Source organism: Danio aesculapii, chromosome 18, assembly GCF_903798145.1.
Source record: "Danio aesculapii chromosome 18, fDanAes4.1, whole genome shotgun sequence".
NCBI classification, from domain to species: domain Eukaryota; kingdom Metazoa; phylum Chordata; class Actinopteri; order Cypriniformes; family Danionidae; genus Danio; species Danio aesculapii.
Genome location: NC_079452.1, coordinates 32,719,429 through 32,743,140, shown reverse-complemented (window position 1 = coordinate 32,743,140; position 23,712 = coordinate 32,719,429). Strand labels below are relative to the sequence as shown.

Below are 23,712 nucleotides of genomic sequence, written 5' to 3'. Positions count from 1 at the left end.
ATAATATTGGCATTATGTTGTCTAATAAAAACACAAACCTGGTAATCTTGGTACCTTTCTTATTTTGTGCATAATGTCTAAATGACATGTTTATATTATATCTGAAAGATTTGTCATCTGCAGTTTAAGCAAAATGTACTGTAAGTGGTCTCCTAATTTTTTCCCTATCTGTATATCAAAGAATCATTAAAACAGTGAACTGCATCTGTGAATATGTATTACCTGATTCATTGGTGGTGAATAAGACAGGCAGGCTGTACTGATCTCCATTTCCTGCTCTAGTGAATGTGCACACACTGATTTCATATGAATTATGAGGTCTGAAGCCACTCAGTTCTGCTTGTGTGGACGCATCTGATGAGTTCTTGGGAAAAATGGGAGCATTTAAGTTGTATTAACCATTCAGAGAAATATATCATCACATTTATACTGTACAGAGATGAATGTGTGAAGTACCTGGTATCTGAAAGAGTCTGTGTTCAGTTCCAGTATTCTGAATCCGTAGTGCTGTACAACTCCATTCGGCTCTGGACTGGGTTCCCACTGAAGCCACACTGAATTTGCAGTGTGGTTAAATATAGTCAGATTGTGTGGTGGAGACATCGGGCCTGGACACACATAAGGCATTAGACACATTAAGACTGCACATTTGGATTTGCAAAGCAGGTGATTTAAATGTGAAAATTCAGAGTTCATATTCAAACAACAGTTTTTAGACAGATTAAAAATGCGCGTTTGGATTTGCAAAACCAGATTTAAATAAAAAATTAAATAACAATTTTAAAATGTTCAAATATTAAATGTAAAATTTAAGCCCACATTTGAACTATTAACGTTTAACAACATTATTACTTTTAAAAAAGTGTGTCATTTAAGAATACATTTGAAGGTTGCAAAAAAATAATAGAAGAAAACTAAAACAATTATTTCTTGGCTGAAAATCAAGGTAAAATGTTTAATAATCATAATTTTTGGGCCAGAAATATAATAAACAACACAGATGGTGCATGGTGTGTGAGGGAATAATCTGAAAATCTATAATAAACTTTTTTTTTACTTTTTTCTTAGGTAAGTGTTGTTTTTCTGTATTAGATTCAGAAATGTGCACCTGTGTTGCATGTGACAGAACGGTATTACCATCATTTAAAAAATAACTTTATAAAGTAATTTTATTTTTTCAGTTTTTGACCACAAATTTCAAAGTACAATATTTAGTCTTTTTTTTCAAATCTAATATTAATATATATATATATATATATATATATATATATATATATATATATATATATATATATATATATATATATATATATATATATATATATATATATATAATAAAATGTATAAAATAAAATATATAAAACAAAATAAAATGTCACATGACCCTTCAGAACTCATTCGAATGTGGTAAATGGGTGATTGCAAGTATAATTTTGTATGCGTTTTGGCCATCCATTTGCACAACAAATTGGGATGGGCCTGAAAATGCAAGTTTTTGAAAACAGGTAATAAAAAAAATTTAAATAAACAAAAATAAATAAATAAAATAAGGTAAAATAAAAATGGTTGCAAGAATCATCTCATTGTTTGGCATTAGAAACATTGACCTATATAGTTACGAGAAAAACCTAAAATGTTTTTCAAAATGTGGAACCCCTGTAGGATTTTTTGAAGGAAGCTAATACAAATCTTCTGTCTACATAACTTGATATTGTGTCACCTGCTATTAATATACCAGTGTTTTGATACTTTTATATTGTATGTGTTTGCACATGCAATTATTTATTTATATACTTGTAATTGTCATTTTTATTATTATTATTATTATTATTATTGTATAATTTTGTATGTTTTGTTTTGTTTTACATGTTAAACGGTTTTAAAAAAATACAAACATTAATACAGTGTTTAAAAATAAATAAAATTAAATAAAATAATCAAAGATTAAAAAACAACAGAGTTTTGCAATTTGTTTTAAATATTAATTAAACTCCATATTAAAATGTTAAAACTTAAAGACAACAGTTTCCCTCAGCAAAAACAGAGCTGCGTCTCTGACCTGCTTCATCAGTATGTAGTGGAAGAACCACAGAGGGGCCGGTACCGACGCGAGTGACCGCAGCGATGGAAAGATTGTACGGTGTAAACGGAGTGAGTTCTGACAGCACCAGATGTGTTTCAGAGGTGAAGTTTTTGTTGGAGCTGCCAGGACCCTGTAAAAGTACAGCGTACTCTATAATCTCGCCATTAGCCTCCACCGGGGAAGACCACGACACTTGGATGGAGGTGCTGGAGAGATTCCTGTTCGATCCAGGCAATGGAGGAGAACTCGGAACTGTCAATATACAGACACATAAATGTATTATTAAAGTGTCCTTCATTGGCACCATTGGTAAATATGAGCAAAACTCAAAAAACGGTCATGTTGTTTTAAACTTTGATCTTTTGCTCAATCCTAAACTCATTATATCTGAGAGATTTTCTCAGTGGCTTTGGTGCATTTCTCACATTTGAACAACAGTTAATGCATTTCTCAAAACTGCAAAACCTAGTTGATAACCTGCAAAACCATGTAACTTGCTAAAAATGGATAGCTCCTTGCTCAAAAACAAGTATTGATGTCAATGAAAGTGTCAGTGTCATCAAGATGAAAAGTCCTGACACCATTGTTTATGAACATGATAGTCAAATGGCTTTGTCATGTTTTCATTATGACAGTTTCCTCTGTAAGTTTTTTCCAATGCAAAAACGTCAGATTTTGATGACACTTGCTGAATATGCTCAAGACAGCACTATATACTATTTGCACAGCCATTTGAAAACTACAGTAAAGTTAGACATCACTGCATTTAGTGAGGTACAAGACACTGAATATGTATGTTTTACCTTTTTACTGCATTTGCTCTTTGCAATTCTAATTTATTCACAGCATTGTGCAAAAGAATAAATAAACCCTTATTTACAACAAACAGAAAGTTCCTTTGGGTAGAGCTGTGCACAACTGTAAACAATATTGCAGTACATATTGGAACTGAACCTACAACATACACAGGTCTGTAAATCATTCATCAAATTGTTCAATTTAGAAGACATTTTCAGGAAAAAAAAGATAAAAAATTTTTTACAAAAATTTGCTTGACATATTTTGACAACTAGTTCAACATTTCTGTATGTAATGACTGAAGTAATGAAATGAGGACTATTAGTTTTATATGGAAAGACTATTCAGCATTCACAAGTTCAGTTAATTTTGACTGGCATGACATAAGCAAATGATAACATTATAAAACGGCAGAAAGTTGTATGAAATCAATTGATGCATGTCCAAAAGCATTTGCAATTTGTTGGAAAGAATGAGAAACTGCTACTTTGATGTGCACAAATGACTAAATGTTTTTAGAAATGCATTAACTGTTGTGTAAATGTAAATAGTGTTGGGAGAAATGCACCAAAGCAACTGAAAAACTGTAAGTTTAAACCTAAGATTAAAAAAAGCTTTCTGTAAAATGCCCTCTGGAAACTGGCGGTGTTTTCTTTAATTATCTCACGACTCTTATAAACTTTCCAGTTTTAACTGACTTTTCCAGCCATTCTGAAGAGACTGAACCCTTCCAACAGTGCTGACATTCGGTGGGTGTCACACTAAAAAATTAAATAATGAAATGTCAGCCTTGAGTTCTGACCTAAACCTGATTGAAAATATCTGAAAAATGATTATTAACAAAGTTAAGGCTAAGAACCACAGTCAGTAAAATGTGGGTCCTGTGGCTGCAGATGTGTTTCAGTCATTTCGAGCCAAGTATATTTCCTACAAATATACATTTTTTTCGTTTAAAAATGGGTTTGTTGTTTCTTGCTCAAATTTTTACCAAAAAATATTATTAAGATCATACAATTGCTTATAAAGCATTCATCCATCATCAGCCGTAAACCACTAACCCTTAAACACTTGGTTTTTACCATTTTGAATTAATTCACCCAATCTCTGGGTCTGGCGGGAGCACTTTTAGCTTAGCTTAGCATAGATCATTAAATTAGATTAGACCATTAGCATTTCACTCAAAAATTACCAGTTTGGACAATTTCCTATTTTCCTATTTTAAAGGGCACCTATTTTACCCCTTTTTCAAGATCTAAGATACGTGTCTACAGAATGTGTCTGTAAAGTTTCAGCTCAAAACATCCATCAGATTATTTATTATACCTTTCAGAATATTGGAATTTTCTGCTCTGAACACAATGTAGCTGTTTTTGTGGCCTGTGCCTTTAATGCTGGTTCTCCCAGCCCACTCAATCTCCGCGTCGGCTGCGTCAGATAAGCAGCACAGTGACAGACATGAAGGAAGCAGAACTCATGTAACCTTTGTGAGAAATACTGCAGTAAGAACTTTCCCAATGATTATTTAATGTATTTGTTGAGGAGTTAATTCAAATTGACAGGATAGACATTAACATCCACTGCTGTATGGATATCCGTTATGTTAATGTACAAAATAAACCTGATTTAAAGTCCACTAACCGGGATTGAAGCGGCTGTGGTGATAAACACGGTAAAATCACTGTAATTTATTACAAACATGCACTGTTTTAAAAACGTTTTAAACTTGTAAAACTCATTCTTGATCACATGTGATGATCCTTTAATCCCAGTTGCCTTGCGCACATCCTGTCTTGTTGATATGATTATACGCGTTACTAAGAAGACGTGTTAATACGCGGGTGTCAATCAATTCGGTGGGTGGGGAAACCACACTTCTACGTCACGTTGCGGTGGGCCTCAAAACGGGAGGGATTTGGATCCCATTTTAACGTCAAAAAAAAAATTTATAATAATAAAAAAAAAGAGAGACTTCTTGTTTTTCTATCACCCCAGTAACTGTGGATACTCTATACCTACACACAGTTCTGTCCAATCAGCTAACAAAAGATGATTTTCATCATAGGTGCCCTTTAAAGTTGAAATTATATACATATATAACCTTTTGGTCATATGGCCCACTAATAATCATTTTAAATATTCGTGATTACAATTTTTACCAAAATAATTGTGATTAGGATTGAAAGACCCTTAATGAAAGACTGATGAGAAGATAAACCTGCTTTTGGACTGTGATGATGAATCAGATCTCCAAGAATCACAGATAAAGAACTGCAGATGTTAGTTGGATAGTACAGACAGGAAGTCTCTTAAACTTCAATCTGACATCTACATCACCACATACAGTATTATTTGGAGGAGAAACAATCTCAGATATCTTCATTTTTTGAGCGAAAGATCAAAGGGCATTATTATTCATGGAGGGAACTGTATGAACATGTGCATGTAAAAAAGCAGAAAGTCATGCATACCATCTTCATCTGTTCGCAGGTGTAGCATTGCAGTGTGGTTTACGGCAGATCCTGCACTGGTCGCTGGAGTGACGTTTATGATGTAGGGAAAATACTTTCTGAGCTTGGTGAAGAGGTAGATGTTGTCGGTGGTGGTTTTGGTGATGGTCATGTTGACTGTGCGGTTGATAGACGGGTGGGTGATGCCCGCCTCCTGCAAGCTTAGCTGGTAGTAAACCCTGCCATTTGGCTCCAGAGGAGGATCCCAGCTGATCACCACCGCCGTGGAGCTGTAGATGGTGGCGCTGAGGTTGTGGACGGGACCACTCGGCACTACAGCAGGAGGAGGGTGCAGAAGATAGACAGTTAATATAAGTGGAGAATAAATATTTCCCAAATGATGTTTAACAGAGCAAGGAAATTTTCAAAGTATGTCTGATAATATTTTTTCTTCTGGGGAAAGTCTTATTTGTTTTATTTCGGCTAGAATAAAAGCAGTTTTACATTTTTTAAAAACCATTTTATGGTCAAAATTATTAGCCCCTTTGTTAATTTTTTTTTCGATAGTCTACAGAACAAACCATCATTATACAATAACTTGCCTAATTACCCTAACCTGCCTAGTTAACCCAATTAACCCAGTTAAGCCTTTAAATGTCACTTTAAGCTGTATAGAAGTGTCTTGAAAAATATCTAGTAAAATATTTTTTACTGTCATCATGGCAAAGATAAAATAAATCAGTTATTAGAAATGAGTTATTAAAAATATTATGTTCAGAAATGTGCTGTGTATAAAAATAATTTACGGCTAATAGTGTGGGGTGGGGGGGGGGGGTGGATTGGGGGGAAGGGGGTTGGGGGTAATAATTCTAACTTCACCTGTATATATATATATGACAGTTTTGGGGAAATAAGACTTAAGGGGAATAAGATCCTTTATTTTAAACTGTAAGATTAATTTATATAATATTTAATTTATTTAACGATTAAAGAACGATAATTAAGCAAATTTTTATATAATATAAAATTCTATTATATATTATTGCAATAGGTAATGAACATTTTGGGATGAGACTTAATTATAAAGAAAACAGTGTATAAAGTATAAAAAATAACCTCCAAATGGCACACAGTAATATCAAACAATTAAAAGCAGTGAACAAAGCATGTCATCTTAAACAACATATGAAGATATATTGCTTAAAAAAAAACACATAAGCACACAAACAACACACATAGACATTATTTTACACAATTACACACATCTGCAAATCTGAGGAAGTTAAAAGAATTGTAAATGATCTCCAGCACAGCATCTGCAAAATTTAAAGTAAAGATCACAGACAGAGAAAAGAAGGGAGAAGCAGAGCAAGACAGACAAATTGTGTTGGTAGGAAAATCCCTCCTGATGCATGTTCTGTGTCCCAGATTGTTTTACTGCTGAAGCGGGGTGATTCTGCAAAAACTGCAAACCGATCAGACACAATCACTCAAAGAGAAGCAAACAGGACCGTGACATTATTTATTGATATAGAACACATCCAAAATCTCAGACACCAGGGGAGAAAACCTTCATCAGTCTCAGAAGGTCACCTCTACACCGTTTTTCTCAAAATCACACTAAAACTTGTCACTATTACTCTTACACAAAACCTTGACATACAGAAAATAAAATCAGTCAACATATAGTGGAGATCAAAATTACAGCAAACTTAATTTTTCAACGTCACTGCTTATACTGTTCCAGTAGAAAGCAACAAAAACAGGACTAACAGAGCAGTTTTCAAGCATATTTCATGATACATACATGTATTTATTAAAATTTTGGATTGTTTAACTTGATGTCACAATTTAAGACTTCCCAATTAACAATCAGATATGATTTTGCAAGATAGGATAAGAAACTCTTAATATGAATTAGGGCTGCACGATTAATCGAAAAAAGATCACAATCTCGATTCAACCCCCACACGATTCTAATCCAGCATCTCTTCAATTCAGCCAATTATATTTTCGAGTTCCGGAGAAGCATAAAGGCAGTCGTTCAAGTCTTCACATTGTTTTATATACGTTGCTCAGCAATGGGGACACCTCCAAATGGTGTTGAAAGTGTCACATACTGTATTTATATGGAATAATTCACCCAAAAATGTCATTTCTGTCTTGATGTAATGATATATTCGCGGCCGTGAAATCACGCATGAGCTGATGTTTACTACCAAGAGGACGTACATGTGCCTGCCAATGATGTCTACTTTAGTGAACAGAACCTGCATAGGCTGCGAATAACAGGAAAAACAAGAGAGTTCATTTTGTTGCACAGAGTGACTGTTTGGTAACCGTGAGGGAAGTATGATTTGCTTGTATAGTTTTTTTTTCTCAGAGAGACAGCAGCCATGATATGAACTGTTGTCACCAGTGAAAGTGAAACCGAAAGCTCGCACATCATTAAAATGTTCATATAGCTTTTTAGAGTTATGATTATAATTTGCATTTGATGTTTTTTCTTTCAAAGCTAACACAGTGTTGTACATGAAAATAAATGTTTACAGGGTCATTATACAGATACTGTAACTACTCTAGCCTATATAATGTTCAATATAATGCAAGAGGGAATCTGACCATGACAAATGTCTCATCTTACCAGTTAAATTTTACCACCGTTCCAAGTCTATACAAAATTTGGCATTTTAACCAACAGTATAATAATAACTAACATTAATAATAGCCTACCCATATTAACCTTTATTTTACATCTACAGACTTGTGAGAAAATCGTGATCTTGATTTTACGCAAAAAATTGTGATTCTCATTTAAGCCAGAATCGTGCAGCCTTAATACGAATTTGTAAAAAAAAAAAAATCACAATTGAATGTATCATATCTTAAGCATAAACCTAAGATAAAAAAAACTTTCTGTAGTATGCCTCCTGGCAACTGGAGGTGTTTTCTTTAATTATCTGATAGACTCTTATTAACTGACAGCCTAACTTTCCAGTTTTCACTTTTTGAAGTAAAATAATGAAATGGCAACCTTGAGTCCTGACCTAAACCTGATTAAAAATCCCTGAAAAAATATTACTAACAAAGTTAGGGCTAAGAATCCAGTACAGTCAGTGAACTGTATGTCCTGTGGCTGCATATGTGTTTAAGTCATTCAGAGTCAAGTACACTTCCTACACATATTTCATCTTTGATTTTTGTTCATGCTACTGTATATGATCACTGCTGTTCTCTAATTTTGATCATTGCGTTTTACACAAAATAAAGTTTTATTTTTGTTGCTGAAGTGCCTTTTGTAAAACACTAGCCTGATACAGACACCTAAAATTAGTCTGATTTCATCAAGTAGGACATGATCCTGGATAAACATCTGTGTTGATCCTGGAACAACATTCCAATCAGAATTAAGGGATATGTTTACTGTTTATGTTAAGTTTAGGCTCACGGTTAGGTTTATGCACTTCTACATGATTGTTATCCAACTATTATTCTCCTCTGATTTTGGGAGTAATTTACGGTTGAGTTTAGGAGTAGGGAATTGGTATGGATTACATTGTGAACTAAAATGATGTTTCAGGATCAACACAGATGTTAATCCAGGATCGCATCGTGCTTGGCAGAATCATAACGTGCACAAAAATTCCTTCAAATTTAGAATGGTGAAGATTAAAGCATTTCTAATAGAAATTAAGTTTTTATAAATTGTTCAATACTTTTGATCTCCATTGTATTGACTTGCTAAACATCCCAGGAAAACAATTTAGTGCTCAATGTTGCTCTTTTACAGTTCAGAAGATGTGATGTGAAGTCTCTTGTATCAACTCACAGGTTTCTCCAATAGTAGTTCCTTCGAGAACAAAAAATAGACCTTAAAATACTGTTTTTGCTTTGTTTACACTTTATGTGCGTTGTTGATGTGTGAGAGTTCATTTTGAGGTCTCTGATCTTTTCATTTTGGTACATATGAGCACCGTTTGAATCCCATGTGACACTTTTCCTGGATTTTTCTATTGATGTTTCTTAAGTCACATTGACATATTCTCAAAGTCATATATATAACATGTTACATAACGTACTTTTAAACTAGGCATTGGAGAAAAACACTAACAGCAATGCGCTATTTTCTATTTTTCAACAAATCCTGTGAGAGGAAACGCAAGCTGGGATAGTCTAGAGACCGACAAATGAAAGGCTTTGAGATCAGATGCACTCAGTCTCACAGGGAGGACTCGACAATCCCAGTTTGCGGCTTGGAGGAAGTTGTCTCCTTTCACAAGATATGCTGACGGTGTGCTCAGAGTTTCAGTGTGATTTTTTTTTGGAAGTGTAATCAGTTGGAAAAGTGGTGCAGAGCTGCGCTTCTCCCCTGAGTGTGTGAGGAGACTGACCGTCCTCTAAGGTGGTGAAGTTTAGAGAGGGACTGAACAATCCCCCATCACCAACAGAAGTGCTGGAACTGATCCATACACTGTAGTCCTGTCCCGCCTGCAGATCAGACAACAGCAGCTGGTGCTCTGAACCAGGAACCCTCTACAGAGACAGAGAGACAGCCTGCTCATCCACTGGATGTCTGATTCAGCACTGCATTAGATAGCTTTACATTCACATATTACACACAATAGCTCACAATAGCCACAATAACTCTGTATGGGTCAAAATTAGACGTAAAGAATATATTTTGTACAATTACTACTGTAAATCTATTAGAACTAACATTTGATTAGTAATATTTATCATTAACATTTCATTTAGACAACTTTTCAATGTATTCTCAATATTGAGATTTTTTTAACCCTCAGATTTTAGATGTTCAAATAATTGTTTCTCTGCCAAATATTGTCCTAGCCTAACAAATTTTCAGTCGCCATAAATTCAATGCATCTTTTGTCACAATCACCAACGATCTTGTAGTTGCAGATCGCTGAAGAACTACAAATCTGTCACAGAACTGGACTTCAAATCCCATCATGCACCTTACACACACACCAGTTTCAGTTCTCTCCCTGATTGCACACACACAGCTACAAACAAATCATAGACTGATTTCATGGACTATATACAGGTATTCACCTCTCCCTCTCTCTCTCTCACACACACACACACACATACACATTGCTGAGTCTCGTTATATGTTTCCTGTGACATTTCTAAGCGTTTTCCTTGCCTTGTTCTTCCATGGATTTTGTTATAGTTTATGCTGCTTGTCTCCTGCACCAGCCTTTCGCCTGTAAACACAACTGCGATTTTGGATTACCCTCATGTATCTGTTTGTTCCTGTTTGACCATTGCCTGCCTGACTAATCTGTTTAATAAACTGCGTGTGGATTCTCAATTCTGTTGTCCAGCGTCCTATATTACATCCTTATTCACAACAAACAAAGGCATATTTTGGTGATGTCATGGCAATGTGTGGAATCATGGTCTTCATCGCATCCTATGGGACTCCTGCATAAATCATGCTTATGCTCAAGTATTCAACATTTATTATCATGATAGTATGAACCAGAGTAAAGTGCATGTCCACCGAAGCGTTTTTGCACTGTAGAAACACAACAGCTGTTGTAAAAAGCTGTGAGCATTTTTTTTAAGTTAGTTGCTATGATACAGAGTATGAAATCAATTTTATTTGTTCGCAAATTATGCAAACAATATTTCATTTTTCATACAAGTTAAACTGGCAAAGGAAACATATATATTGTCTTTAAGTGTTAATTGTTAATACATGTAGAGATTAATAGCACATAAAAATAGCATATTGTAGGTAATTACAATATATACGTGTATTTAAGGCAAGAGCATATAGAATTAAAATTAAACCTAAACAAAAGTAAAGAGAGTTGATTGATTACCAAGTGCAAATATTTTTTAGTATTACAATTATCAGCATTAAGCTTTCTAAAATTGTATCTTTAATTTGGTCAATTATATTTATATACTTTAATATTTGCTCATTTGCATACATTTCTAGCACAAAAAGTGAACATTGGATAAAGCCAATGCTTAGTTTGTGATTTCTGCCAATGTACTGTAAGGACATCAGAAAAACAAGAGTAAATAATGTCTTCATTAACTCACATCTAGCCTATACTGTGACTAGACTGCACTGCTTGCTAGCAAGGGACAAAAAAAGTGAAACAAAAGACTGATCTGTGTGTGTATACCTCTATGTACTCTGTATAATTGTCTGTGTAGTAGATGGTGTAGTACTGAATGATGCCGTTGGGTTCGTTTGGGGGTCTCCAGCTGAGACGCACTGTACTGGTGGTAAGGAGTGTGTATACTACATCCTGTGGAGGGTCAGAAGGGGCTGAAACACAGAAAAAACAATGTCACAGTCCAGACAATGGGGGCAATGCTGTTTTTCTCAGCTGTCTCACTCACATTTTTAAGAGCAGCATAACAACTTGAAACTAAACTTTACAAGTGGTGTAACTGAAATGTCTTGAAATATGTTAAATATACAGATCAAAGTTTTGGGGATGGTAAGATAATATATTAATTGTGAAAGTAAAAGCTGTGACGTGATCAAGTATGGTGACGGAATATGTGTGCTGCATTTAACCCAAGTGCACACAAACAGCAGTGAACACACACACACACACCCTGCACACACACCTGGAGTTATTGCTGTGGCGCCCGGTTAAAAATTAAGTCTAATATTAAGTCTTTTTGCACATCAATGCTGCATTTATTTGATCATAACGTAACATCCCTTTTTCTATTAAACTATATCCTAGTGCAAAGCTCAATTTTCAGTGCCATTACTCCAGTTCTGTCAATTGTCTGAAATGTCTTCAGAAATCTTTCTAATATGTTAATTTGTGCGCAAAGATAATTTCTTCATTCATTCATTCACTTTCCATCGGCTAAGTCCCTTGTTTATGAGGGATCGCCACAGGGGAATGAGTCACCAACTATTCCAGCAAATATTTTACGCAGCAAATGCCCTTCCAGCTGCAACCCAGTACTGGGATACACCCATACCCTTTCACATTCACACACTACGGCCAATTTCAGTTCATCTAATTCACCTATAGCGCATATCTTTGGACTGTGGGGGAAACCGGAGCACCCGGAGGAAACCCACGCCAACACGGGGACAACATGCAAACTCCACACAGAAATGCCAACTGAGCCAGCAGGGACTTGAACCAGCAACCTTCTTGCTGTGAGACAACAATGCTAACCACTGAGCCACCGTGCAACTCTTACACAATTTCTTTCGCGATATCTTGAAAAAACGTAACTTCATGTTCATCGTATGTTACCTTGCCTTTAGCCCGCACACGCTGCAGCACTTTGTCTTTATCCTTCGAATTCAAGAAATGCGCGATGAATGTTCTTGGAGTGTTTCGGTCACGACGATCCTGTAGGCGGTGAGCTCTTTCAATGACTATCGGACTGGAAAAGGAGCTCTGTCCCAGTACTTCAGGTAGCCATCTTTCAAGAAATCCCGTCGCATCTGGGCCCTCCACCCCCTCTGATAGATCGGTAAGATGCACGTTATTGCGACCACTTCGATTTTCCTGATCTTCCAGTTTAGCTCCTATAAGTTTCACCTGTTGCTGGAGATTGTCTATAGTATTTTGCACCACGGTCATCCGATCTTCTGTGTCGCTGATGCGCTGTTCTGCCGTGGTTAATCTGTTTGAAAAGTCTTTGACCTCTTGTTTTACCTCCTGTATGGCTGAGGAGATCTCCGTAAATTTGATTGAGAAGTCTTCTCTCATACTAGCGATTGCATCCATAATGGGGCTCTCTTGGTTTTTATCGATGTTTGCGTTGGTTTATTTAGCTTCGAATGTTGCGCTAGCCTGGCCAATGGCGGACTTGGCCTCATCTTGATTTCCGTGTTTCTTCTTTGCAGTTCGCGATGACATTTTATCTTGGAGTTATTTAACGTTACAGTGGTTTGTTGGTTATATTTTCGTTCAGTTTGTGGCTGTTTAAAAGCGAATTTCTCAAATGTTGCAGGAGCGTGAATAGGTACGTCCGGTCAATGCGCCGCCATGTTCGTCTTCCCCTTACACAATTTCTTATTATTATAAATGTTAAAAGCTGCTCAAACATGACTGTATGTGAACATGTGTACAGTATTTCTTCACAAACTGTTACTTTACAACATGTACTGTACTGGGCTGGCATATGTATTACAGTGTTTAACTGTTTTCCCAATTACATGTAAATGGGAATAATTAAAATTTGAACATCCTGTACATTGTCATGCAAACATATTTTCTTCATGTTAGAAACGTGGTTTAGAGCAATTACCTGATTCTATAGTACTGAATGTGATGTAAATCAGCAATCCTCCATCTCCGAGTCGAGTCCAGCTGCTCACAGAGGCGTTATACTGACCCGGGCCATCGACACTCACAACTACTGATGTTTCCGTCACATTGGCCACAAACTCAGAGCTCAGATTCCTAAAACACAAACACATTTAAGCATGTTTCAATTACAGTCTGGTTTTACAAAAACAACAACAACAGAAAGATTTTAAATCATCTTTACTCACCACACTCTTACTATGTAGTATAAAATCTCAGAGTTGGCCTCCTCTGGGGCCTCCCAGGATAACTCTACCTCAGTATCTGACAATTTCCTGGCGATTAGGAATTTTGGAGGAGAACTGGGTACTGTTGTTTGGGAAAAACAGCTATTATATACCCAAAACTGTGGGAAAAGACTTTACTCTAACAACTGCAAGGGAATGTGTCCATTCTGATAGCTGATAATGGAAAGAGCGTCCAACCAAAGACAAAGAGAAGCACTCATTTCGCCTGTAAGAAGATTCAACATGTTTGAAATATCACAGTTTATTCATAACACGTTCTGTGGAGTAAATAAAAAGTCAAAGGTAAATCACACAAACCCATTTTTACCAAAAATGCTGTAAAAGAGAAATGTTTATGTGGCAGCCTGATCCTGATGAGTTCACCTTCATAAAGAAGAGCGTTAAACATCTTAAAGCTGGTTAATTAAAGCAAACACTCACCGTCCTCCAGTGTGGTGATGTTGAGGATCTCGCTGGTGTGGTTGCCCATGCCCACCTGCGTGGATGCCTGCACGCTGATGCGGTAGTGTGCATATTTTCGCAGGTTGGACAGGACGATGTGCGGCATGTGTGTGGTTTGGTTTAGGCTGTGTGTGGCATTCCAGTATTCCACATTATAGAAGAGGATGACTCCGTTTGCGAGGAGCGGGGGAGACCAGGACACGTTCACTGAGCTGGAGCCGATGCTCTCGTAGGACAGATCATAAGGCGGACTGCCAGGCACTGAAATAAACAATTGAACAGCATGTTGGGAGAAAATATCACATAAAATAGATTCAATTTAATTCAAGTTTATTTGTATAGAGCTTTTCACAATAATTATGGTTTCAAAGCAGCTTTACAAAAGGTGCACTTTATTGTATTACAATCAAAATCAGAATGGTTAAGGTTATTAGATACCATAACTTTATTAGTTACTAATAACTTTAACTAATTAACTAGTAACTAATAGCTTTTAAAAGTTGAGATTATTATACACTCACCAGCCACTGCATTAGGTACACCTGTCCTACTGCTCGTTAATGCAAATATCTAATCAGCCAATCACATGGCAGCAACTTAATGCATTTTCAAGATCAAGACGATCTGCTGCAGTTGAAACCGAGCATCAGAATGGGGAAGAAAGGTGATTTAAGTGACTTTGAACGTGGCATGGTTGTTGGTGCCAGATGGGCTGGTCCGAGTATTTAAGAAACTGCTGATCTACTGGGATTTTCACGCACAACCATCTCTAGGATTTACAGAGAATGGTCTGAAAAATAGAAAAAAATCCAGTGAGCGGCAGTTCTGTGGACGCAAATGCCTGGTTGAGGCCAGAGGTCAGAGGAGAATGGCCATACTGGTTCAGCTGATAGAAAGGCAACAGTAACTCAAATAATCACTCGTTACAACTGAGGTATGCAGAAGAGCATCTCTGAACACACAACATGTCCAACCTTGAGGCGGATGGGCTGCAGCAGCAGAAGACCACACCAGGTGCCACTCCTGTCAGCTAAGAACAGGAAACTGAGGCTACAAATCACACAGGCTCACCAAAATTGGACAATAGAAGATTGAAAAACGTTGCCTGTTCTGATGAGTCTCAATTTCTGCTGCGACATTCAGATGGTAGGGTAAGAAATTGGCATCAACAACATGAAAGCATGGATTCATCTTGCCTTGTATCAACAGTTCAGGCTGGTGGTGGTGTAAAGGTGGGGGTGATATTTTCTTGGCACACTTTGCGCCCATTAGTACCAACTGAGCATCGTGTCAACACCACAGCCTACTTGAGTATTGTTGCTGACCATGTCCATCCCTTTATGACCACAGTGCACCTATCTTCTGGTGGCAAATTCTATCAGGATAACGTGCCATGTCATAAAGCGCGAATCATCTCAGACTGGTTTCTTAAACATGACAATGAGTTCACTGTACTCAAATGGCCTCCACAGTCACCAGACCTCAATCCAATAGAGCACCTTTGGAATGTGGTGGAACAGGAGATTCGCATCCTGGATGTGCAGCTGACAAATCTGCAGCAACTGCGTGATGCTATCATGTCAATATGGACCAAACTCTCTGAGGAATATTTCCAGTACCTTGTTGAAGCTATGCCACGAAAGATTAAGGCAGTTCTGAAGGTAAAAGGGGGTCCAACCCGGTACTAGTAAGGTGTACCTAATAAAGTGTCCAATGAGTGCATGTAAGAATAGTTAACCTGCAGTTATATAATAAAACAGTGATGTCATTGTGTACATGTAAGTGTAATTATGTATTAAGTGTAAGTATATCTATTGCTATATAGTTAAAGGAAAAATTATAAGCCCTCATGTTATCTTGAACAGATAAAGGACATTTTTCACAGTATTTCCTGTTATATTTTCTTCTTTTGGAGAAAGTCTTATTTGTTTTAGTTTGGCTTGAATGAAAGCAGTTTTGAATTTTTAAAATAATTTTTAAGATCTATATTATTAGCCCTCTTAAGAAATGATTATTCTTTCGATTGGCTACAGAACAAACCATTGCTGAATACTTGCTTAGTTAACCTAATTAATCCAGGTGAGCCATTAACTTGCACTTTTAAGTTAACTAATTATTAAAATAAATATACTAGTATTAGTAAAATATATATATATATAAAATATAAATAATAACCAGTAAAATATTATGTTCTGTCATCATGGCAAAGACAAACTGAGCCTGTATTGGTCAGGTTATTTAACAACATGGATATACTGTAATCTAACTTCTGTTATGAACACTCTCTGGATTTAGTATGGTAATGAATAAGTATATGGCAATGTTGATATATTTGGTTCTTGGAGGTATAGATCTGCTATGCTGCTGCTTCTTTGATTACTATGGCAGAGCAAGTACCGAGACCTGCTACTGCCAGTATATTCACAGACATGCCATTTGAAAATATAACACGCTGCTGCTGCAAACATGATGCAAGTAACCCTCGTAGCAGATCGAAACACAGGTGGAGCTGGGGTGGAGGATGTCTCCAAAAACGCGCCGCAGCTTGACAGTATAAAATGACGTGAAGCATTTAAACTGATGAGGAGCAAGCCCATTGGCTGCCGAGATGACAGGAACCATTCTCCTGCGCCATGCAGTTAATGACGCAGGAGCAGAATAGGTGACCTATCAGCCTGCGCGCAGAGAGTTTCATGGCAGAAATTTCACAAACAAAATATGAAGATCATAGCTCAATATGCTGAACCTGAATAGCAAACTACTAGGCCATGCCCCCTGATTTGGCCTGTTGTATGCTCTTTTTGATTTTTATTCCTAACATAAACAATAAAACAATGACCCATGGTGGAGAATAAGTGGAAATGGCAAAGGAGAGAACATGATGGGGAAATGAGATCAACCAAAGATGAATCGCCTGCATAAGCACCATGGCTCAATATTTTTGAGCTTGTATATTAGGAAGTCTTATGAATGGAGATGCTTTCAGACATCACTGTTTTGGTGTCTGTAATAATTCATTTATTTTTTCTTAAACTCTCTTGCTCAGCAAGGCTGCATTCATTTCATAAATAATGCATAGCAAAGTGGAATACTGTGAAAATGAATAAAATATTAAATAACTGTCTTTACGGTTACTTTCACTCAATATAATCAATGAATTCACAGTAAGATTAAGGGAAAAGTTCTAACGGTTGTGGTCTGAAACATCATTAGACATAAAGTGAATCAAATCTCAAACAAGATTTGCTTGGACTAGAAAAAAAGATGTTTTACAGTATCAGTGGTTTTATTGTTCTGTAAAGTAATTCCACTTGATTCCAGCTTGTGTACGTATATTGCACATTTGTCCATTGAACTTTAATATGACCAAACATGAAAGATTGCTGTTCATTTTACATTTACATTACATTTACATTTAGTCATTTAGCAGATGCTTTTATCCAAAGCGACTTACAAATGAGGACAAGGAAGCAATTTACACAACTATTAGAGCAGCAGTGAACAAGTGCTATAGACAAGTTTCAGGTGTGTAAAAGTCTAAGAAGCAAAGCATTAGTAGTAAAAAAAAAAAAAAAAATTAATTAGATTTTATGTTTGCTGGAAGCTTAACATGTAATTGTGTGTTCTTGGAAAAAAATAGGACAGTCCTGGTGTCTCTCAGTGGTTAAAGGGGATGACCTCTTGCCTTGCCTTAGAAAAGATCATCTATTTTGGTCTTTTTGGAAAGTATTCTATGGCTTTTTGGAGAATCTAGATGGTGGCTCTTTGCTCAACTGATGGACATTGAAATAGATGAGACAAATATGTTATTGCTGTAATATTTAATATTATTTTTTATCTTCTTATTTTATTTCAAAATGTTTTCAGTTATTTTGAGTTAATATAGTATTCTTTTTATGCTTAACTGAAAATAAAAATTTTGTTCAAAAATAATATATATTTTGTGTAGCACACAAATGTGGGCGGGCAGTGACATAGAAGCAGGTGTTGAAGTCCTCCTATGGAGGTAATGTTTAGCCACACCACTACATTACAAAGTATCTCACTGCAAAACCAGCAGTTTTGGCAGACTGGCTTTAATATAAAGAGTTTTTAGGGCACCTAAGATGAAAATCAACTTTTGTAAGCTGTTTGGACAGAATTGTTTGTATGCATAGTGTGTCCACACTCATACTAGAGTGATATAAACCCAACAAGTTTCTTTTCAAAAATTCCCTGATGCTAAAATAGGACCCAAACCCCAGTGATTGAGGCCCACCGCAACGTGATGTAGGAGTGCGGTTTCCCCGCCCACCGAATTGATTGACAGGCGCCATGTTTCTATAATAACATGTATACACATGTCCACAGAGCATTTAACACAGAACACAGAACAAACTGAGATTAAAATATCTGATTAAAATATCTGTTCTAACTATCTGGGATTTATATAAGTTTTATAAGTTTAAAACGTTTTTAAAACAGAGTCTGTGTGTAATAAAGACAGTAAAATTGCTATGTAATTCTTAAATGTTTTAATCACCACGGCCAGTATCAGTAATCGATAATGTGTGTATGTGTATACTGCAAACGACATTTGTGTGACTCATCGTTTCAGAAATGCTTGAATAAATTAGAGCACAACTACATGCATGACATAAACTTACTCAGTATTTTTGACTAATGAGCTGTATTTCAGCGTCATCCAAGTCTGTCTCTGTAACTGTGCTGTTTATCTGAGAACGGTGGGCAGGGAGAAGCAGCTCATTTGCATTTAAAGCCACAGGCGACAAAAACAGCTACACTGTATTCAGACACCCAAATGGGCAAATTTTGGAGGCTATAATAAATTATCCGATGAGTTTTTTGAGCTGAAACTTTACAGACACGTTCTGGAGACACCAAAAGCGTTTCTTACATCTTGTAAAAGGGGTAAAATAGGTGCCCTTTAATTGAGAAACTTACAGCGTGTTTGGCTTTTTATACGTCAATCGTTTTTTTCGATTTGGATTGATTTCAGCTCATGACTCCTGTAAGATTTGATTACTACGTGTGTAAGACTCTTAATAACAGGAACCTTCTGAAAGGGATTTCAGGATGAGAGTGGATTAAAGTTTAATGTGTCTTCTAGTTTTTCAATTAAACATGAACACACACATACACGCACGCAGGCACAATGACTCACCATCCTCTCCTGACAGCATCTGTAGTGTTTCAGAAATCTGCTCTCCATGTCCGAGTAGTGTAAATGCACGGACAGTCACATTGTAGTGTGTGTGTGGCTTCAGATATCGGAGCGTTGCGCTGGCTGATGTGCTGTTGACTGTGTTGCTGTAAGTGCCGTTGGTGTAGGAGATCTCATAGAGGCGGATGATGCCGTTGGGCTTCTCGGGTGGAGACCAGGAGAGCGTGGCAGTGGAGGAGGTGGTTTTCACTATGGTCAGACCCCGCGGGGGCGAATCCGGCACTGAAAGACAGATGGAGACGTGCTGAGCCATCGCAGGAGTGTTTAAGGGCACTTAAGTATGCGTAGGAGAAATAATCAGCTCAATACCATCCTCTAGTGTCACAACATAGATGTAGTCTTCATTGGTTAGAGGACTTTCCCCCACAGCAGTGGACGCCGCCACTCGCACCTTATAACTGCTGTACTTGTCCAGACCTGTAGATATGATGACCATAAATAAATGTTAAATGGTGTCTTAAATGTCATGGCATTACATATAAATGTTTTCATAAACAGTACTGTGCAAAAGTCTTAGGTCCCCGGTTACATTTGTTGTTGTAGTGAGGGTATAATGACATTATATTTTTTACTTCTCATTCTCTTCATTAAAATATAATCAGAAAATGCAGGATCGACTTAATTTTTTTGGGGCTAATTGTTTAGAAAGAACGAGTTAGAAAAAGATGGAAGAATGAATGACTGGAGTTTCTGTCTTGATCCCCATTTCTGCCAGAGCTGAATTTATGGGATTGCGAATGCTGAAAAGTACAGACAGGTTTTAATTCGTCATGTAATTCCTACTAGAAATCCCCTAATTTGTTATAGGCTCATTCTGAAATTGTAGCCCTACAGACGTTTTTGGAGACCGCGAATTATGTAGCCAGAGGTACGTACAGCTGACCGCTTGCCTCCGTAAGGATGGCTTTTCGGCTGTAACCAGTTTGTCCCATTGGCTAGCCATGTACATCGGCAGTATTGAGACGCAGAGAGGAGTTGACCACAACGACGGGGTTCGAGTCCGGCGAAGAACGGTTTCAGAAAGACACAAACAGAATCCAAAAAATAAAATAAACAAGTAAAAAAACGGTGCGAATATGGTAAAATCTGAAAACGTGCTCAAAATCAGACGAGGGCTTTTCTTTTTTTGAAATGTGTTAGTTGGGTTTAGGGAAGTGGGTGAGCAGGTCAATCAATAAAATTGGTTGGGTTTAGGGAGGAGGGAGGGTGGGCCAGTCGATCGGTCAGTCATTCAGTCAGTCAAAAAGTCAGTCAACAGCGGCCTCTGGTGGGTTTACACGAGTACAGGAGGTGCGAATGGCATTTGCGAGAGAAATTTGAGATTTCAAAAAGTGTACACAGCGGCCTTTCGTGAATTCGCAAAAGCAAAAACCGCAGAAAAACATGCCGCCGGGACGCATATTGCGGTCTCCAGAAAAAAAGTGATCTACTCCCGGGAGGGGGTAGAAATCTGGGGCCGTGCAATTTACTTTCAGAAGGAAGTTGAAATTGGTGGACACGTAATTAGAGCTGTAAAGCTGTACTTTTCGAACTTAGGTGAAAAATCGAATCTGTTTGAGACGTCCAATAGATTAATAGGTACCGAAAAAGTCCACAGATGGAGGGAGCAAAATGAGAAAATGTATACTTGTGTCTTTTATTCCTGTTTATGTAAAGCACTTTTAATTGCCACTGTGTATGAAATGTGCTATAGAAATAAACTTGCCTTGCCTTCTAGAATATAATTCATAATAATGCATTTAGATAATTTACTTTAATCATTACTATTGGAGTGTAAAGAGACTTTTAACCAGCACAAGACAAAAATGTCTCTGAAGACAATCACATACTGCTCCTTTAAATTAAAGTGTTACCAAATTTTCATTTCATTAAAATGTCCATCAATGCAAAGCTGAAAATCTTTCAATATGCAAATATGGAGCTTACGAAACACTTCTTATTAACTATAGACCTTTTTCTTGGCTGCTGCATGGAGGGTGCCTTAGCGACCAGCGTCTTCCGGTAGAATGTTAAGAACTTCAATTTACAGTGTTTACAACCGGTAATTTGCGCTCCGAAAATGGGTTTCAGTAGCGTTTTGAGTGGATTACTGAGTGTTTTTGTGACACACAACTTTGAAAGGTGTGTGTTAAAGCCGTTATAATCTGTCAGATGTGGTTCAAGCGTGAGAGAATAATGTTCTCCAAGTTTACGTGTCTGCCGTCAGAAATACAGTGTGTGTGTGTGTTTCCCTGGCCTGTCAGCTGTTAGCTCAGCGGCTCTTCACACACACACACACACACACACAGGCAATACTTCACTGCATTATAGAGCAACCAGATTACTAGCACGAAACTTAACAGGTATGTAAGTCATGCAATTTACAAAAATGACCAATAAAAGTTCGGTACTGATACTCTGCTGGCTGATTTGCTGTTCATTCTAATGTTGCGGTCTCATTCTAATTGCTGTTTATGTTTCATTTAGTGTGTTGTATTTACCAGGGTTTGTGTTTTTCTGTCATTTCAAAATGTCATTTTATTTTCACTTTGTCACAGTTATTAAATCAGTGAGCTAGTGGGACAGAACAGGTGACTTTAGCGATGACAAGGCTTCATTTAAACAGCAGAAGATGCCATCTGACAACGAGGGGGAAAATGCCACACAGCAGTTGTTTTCCATCCCATTAGAACTCATTTTTTTAAATGATCAGTCCAGGAGGTGGTGCTGATCGACAGCAGTATCAGTTTAAAGAAGATAAATGCTTGAAACTATCGTTTCAAAGCTGTCCAAATGTCACTGTTCACAAGCATCAGCTGACGACCGGAAGTTTTTAGCATTCTCCTTGCGCATACACGCAAAGCATAATGGGTAATTTTGCGTTCCAAGAAAAAGGTCTGTAGTATTAAAAACAGTAGCACTAGTGATCAGATCTGACTACTAAACAATGTGTGTTTATGTTTAAATAGTGCGTGTTTTACCTGTGAGCACAGCAGTGGTGGTGTCCGTCATCTGTCGTAACTCCTGGTTTGTAAGCAGATTTTGTGCATACACAGCATAGTGAGTTATCTTGCCGTTAGGGTTCAGCGGCGGCTCCCATGAAACACGGATGGATGTGGACGTCAGATTCTGATAGGACACATTCTGAACAGAGCTGGGCACTATGGGGAAAACACTGCAGTTATTTAATGCATAACTGCTTTAATTCTGCTCAGACAACTGAAGATGTTTACCCTGTTCATTTGTTTTCACTGTAACTTCGGTGGAAGGTCCTTCCCCAATGATGTTTTTTGCAGACACACTAAATTGGTATTCAGTGAATGGACTCAATCTTCGAACCACATGCGTGATTTGATCAGATGACAGGTCTGCTGACACCTCAGTGGCTGGTAGGACTGTCAGTCAAAAAACAGCACACAGAATCAGAACACAGATAACAGGGATCAACAATGACCGTGGTTCATAATGGTTTGCTCTAACTAAATCTTCAGTAAACACTGAATCTCATGTAACTCAATCACATTACAAACTTTGATCTGGCGCAAAAATTATTTAATACTATCATTAATATTTACATTTAATTAAACTGTTTGTTTTATGTAGGTTTTGATATATGTATACACTTATTTGCAGTTGAAAACAAAACTATTCGCCCTCCTGTGAACTTTATATTATTTTTCAAATATTTCCCAAGAGATGTTTAACAGAGCAAGGCATTTTCCCCACATACTTCCTGTTATATTTAATCTTCTATAGAAAGTCTTCTTTTGTTTAGTTTGGCTGGAATAAAAGCAGTTTATTAGCAGTAAATTATTTTAGCCCCCTTTAAGAAATCATTTTTTGATCGGTTACAGAAAAAGCCACTGTTGTCCAATGACTTGCCTTGTAAACATAATTACCCTACACTAAAAAAATATATACTTTGAACCAACCTTTTAAATTACTGCAATTTGTTACACCAAAAGTTTTTTAGTATTTCTCAAAGTATAATTTAGCTTTGGTTCAATTTGTTTCATTTTGTCTTTAATTGTATTAACGTTAATACATTTTATATTATTCAAATTACTTGTTGTATTATTTAGTTTATTAAGAAAATACATTACATAAATAAATATGAATTGAGTAACAAACCACTGACATTAGGTCAAAGACTACAGCA

The 23,712-nt window shown here is 36.9% G+C and overlaps 1 protein-coding gene across 1 annotated transcript in view; it reads right to left on the bottom strand.

Annotated features, from left to right (window-relative positions):
* ptprq (protein tyrosine phosphatase receptor type Q) overlaps positions 1 to 23,712 on the bottom strand; it is a 116,046-nt gene that overhangs the window by 36,359 nt on the left and 55,975 nt on the right. The window contains 9 exon segments of the mRNA XM_056478021.1: positions 223 to 364; positions 457 to 608; positions 2,060 to 2,335; positions 5,350 to 5,661; positions 14,330 to 14,611; positions 19,515 to 19,796; positions 19,884 to 19,991; positions 22,535 to 22,714; positions 22,787 to 22,948. Coding sequence (XP_056333996.1) covers positions 223 to 364; positions 457 to 608; positions 2,060 to 2,335; positions 5,350 to 5,661; positions 14,330 to 14,611; positions 19,515 to 19,796; positions 19,884 to 19,991; positions 22,535 to 22,714; positions 22,787 to 22,948 — 1,896 coding nt within the window.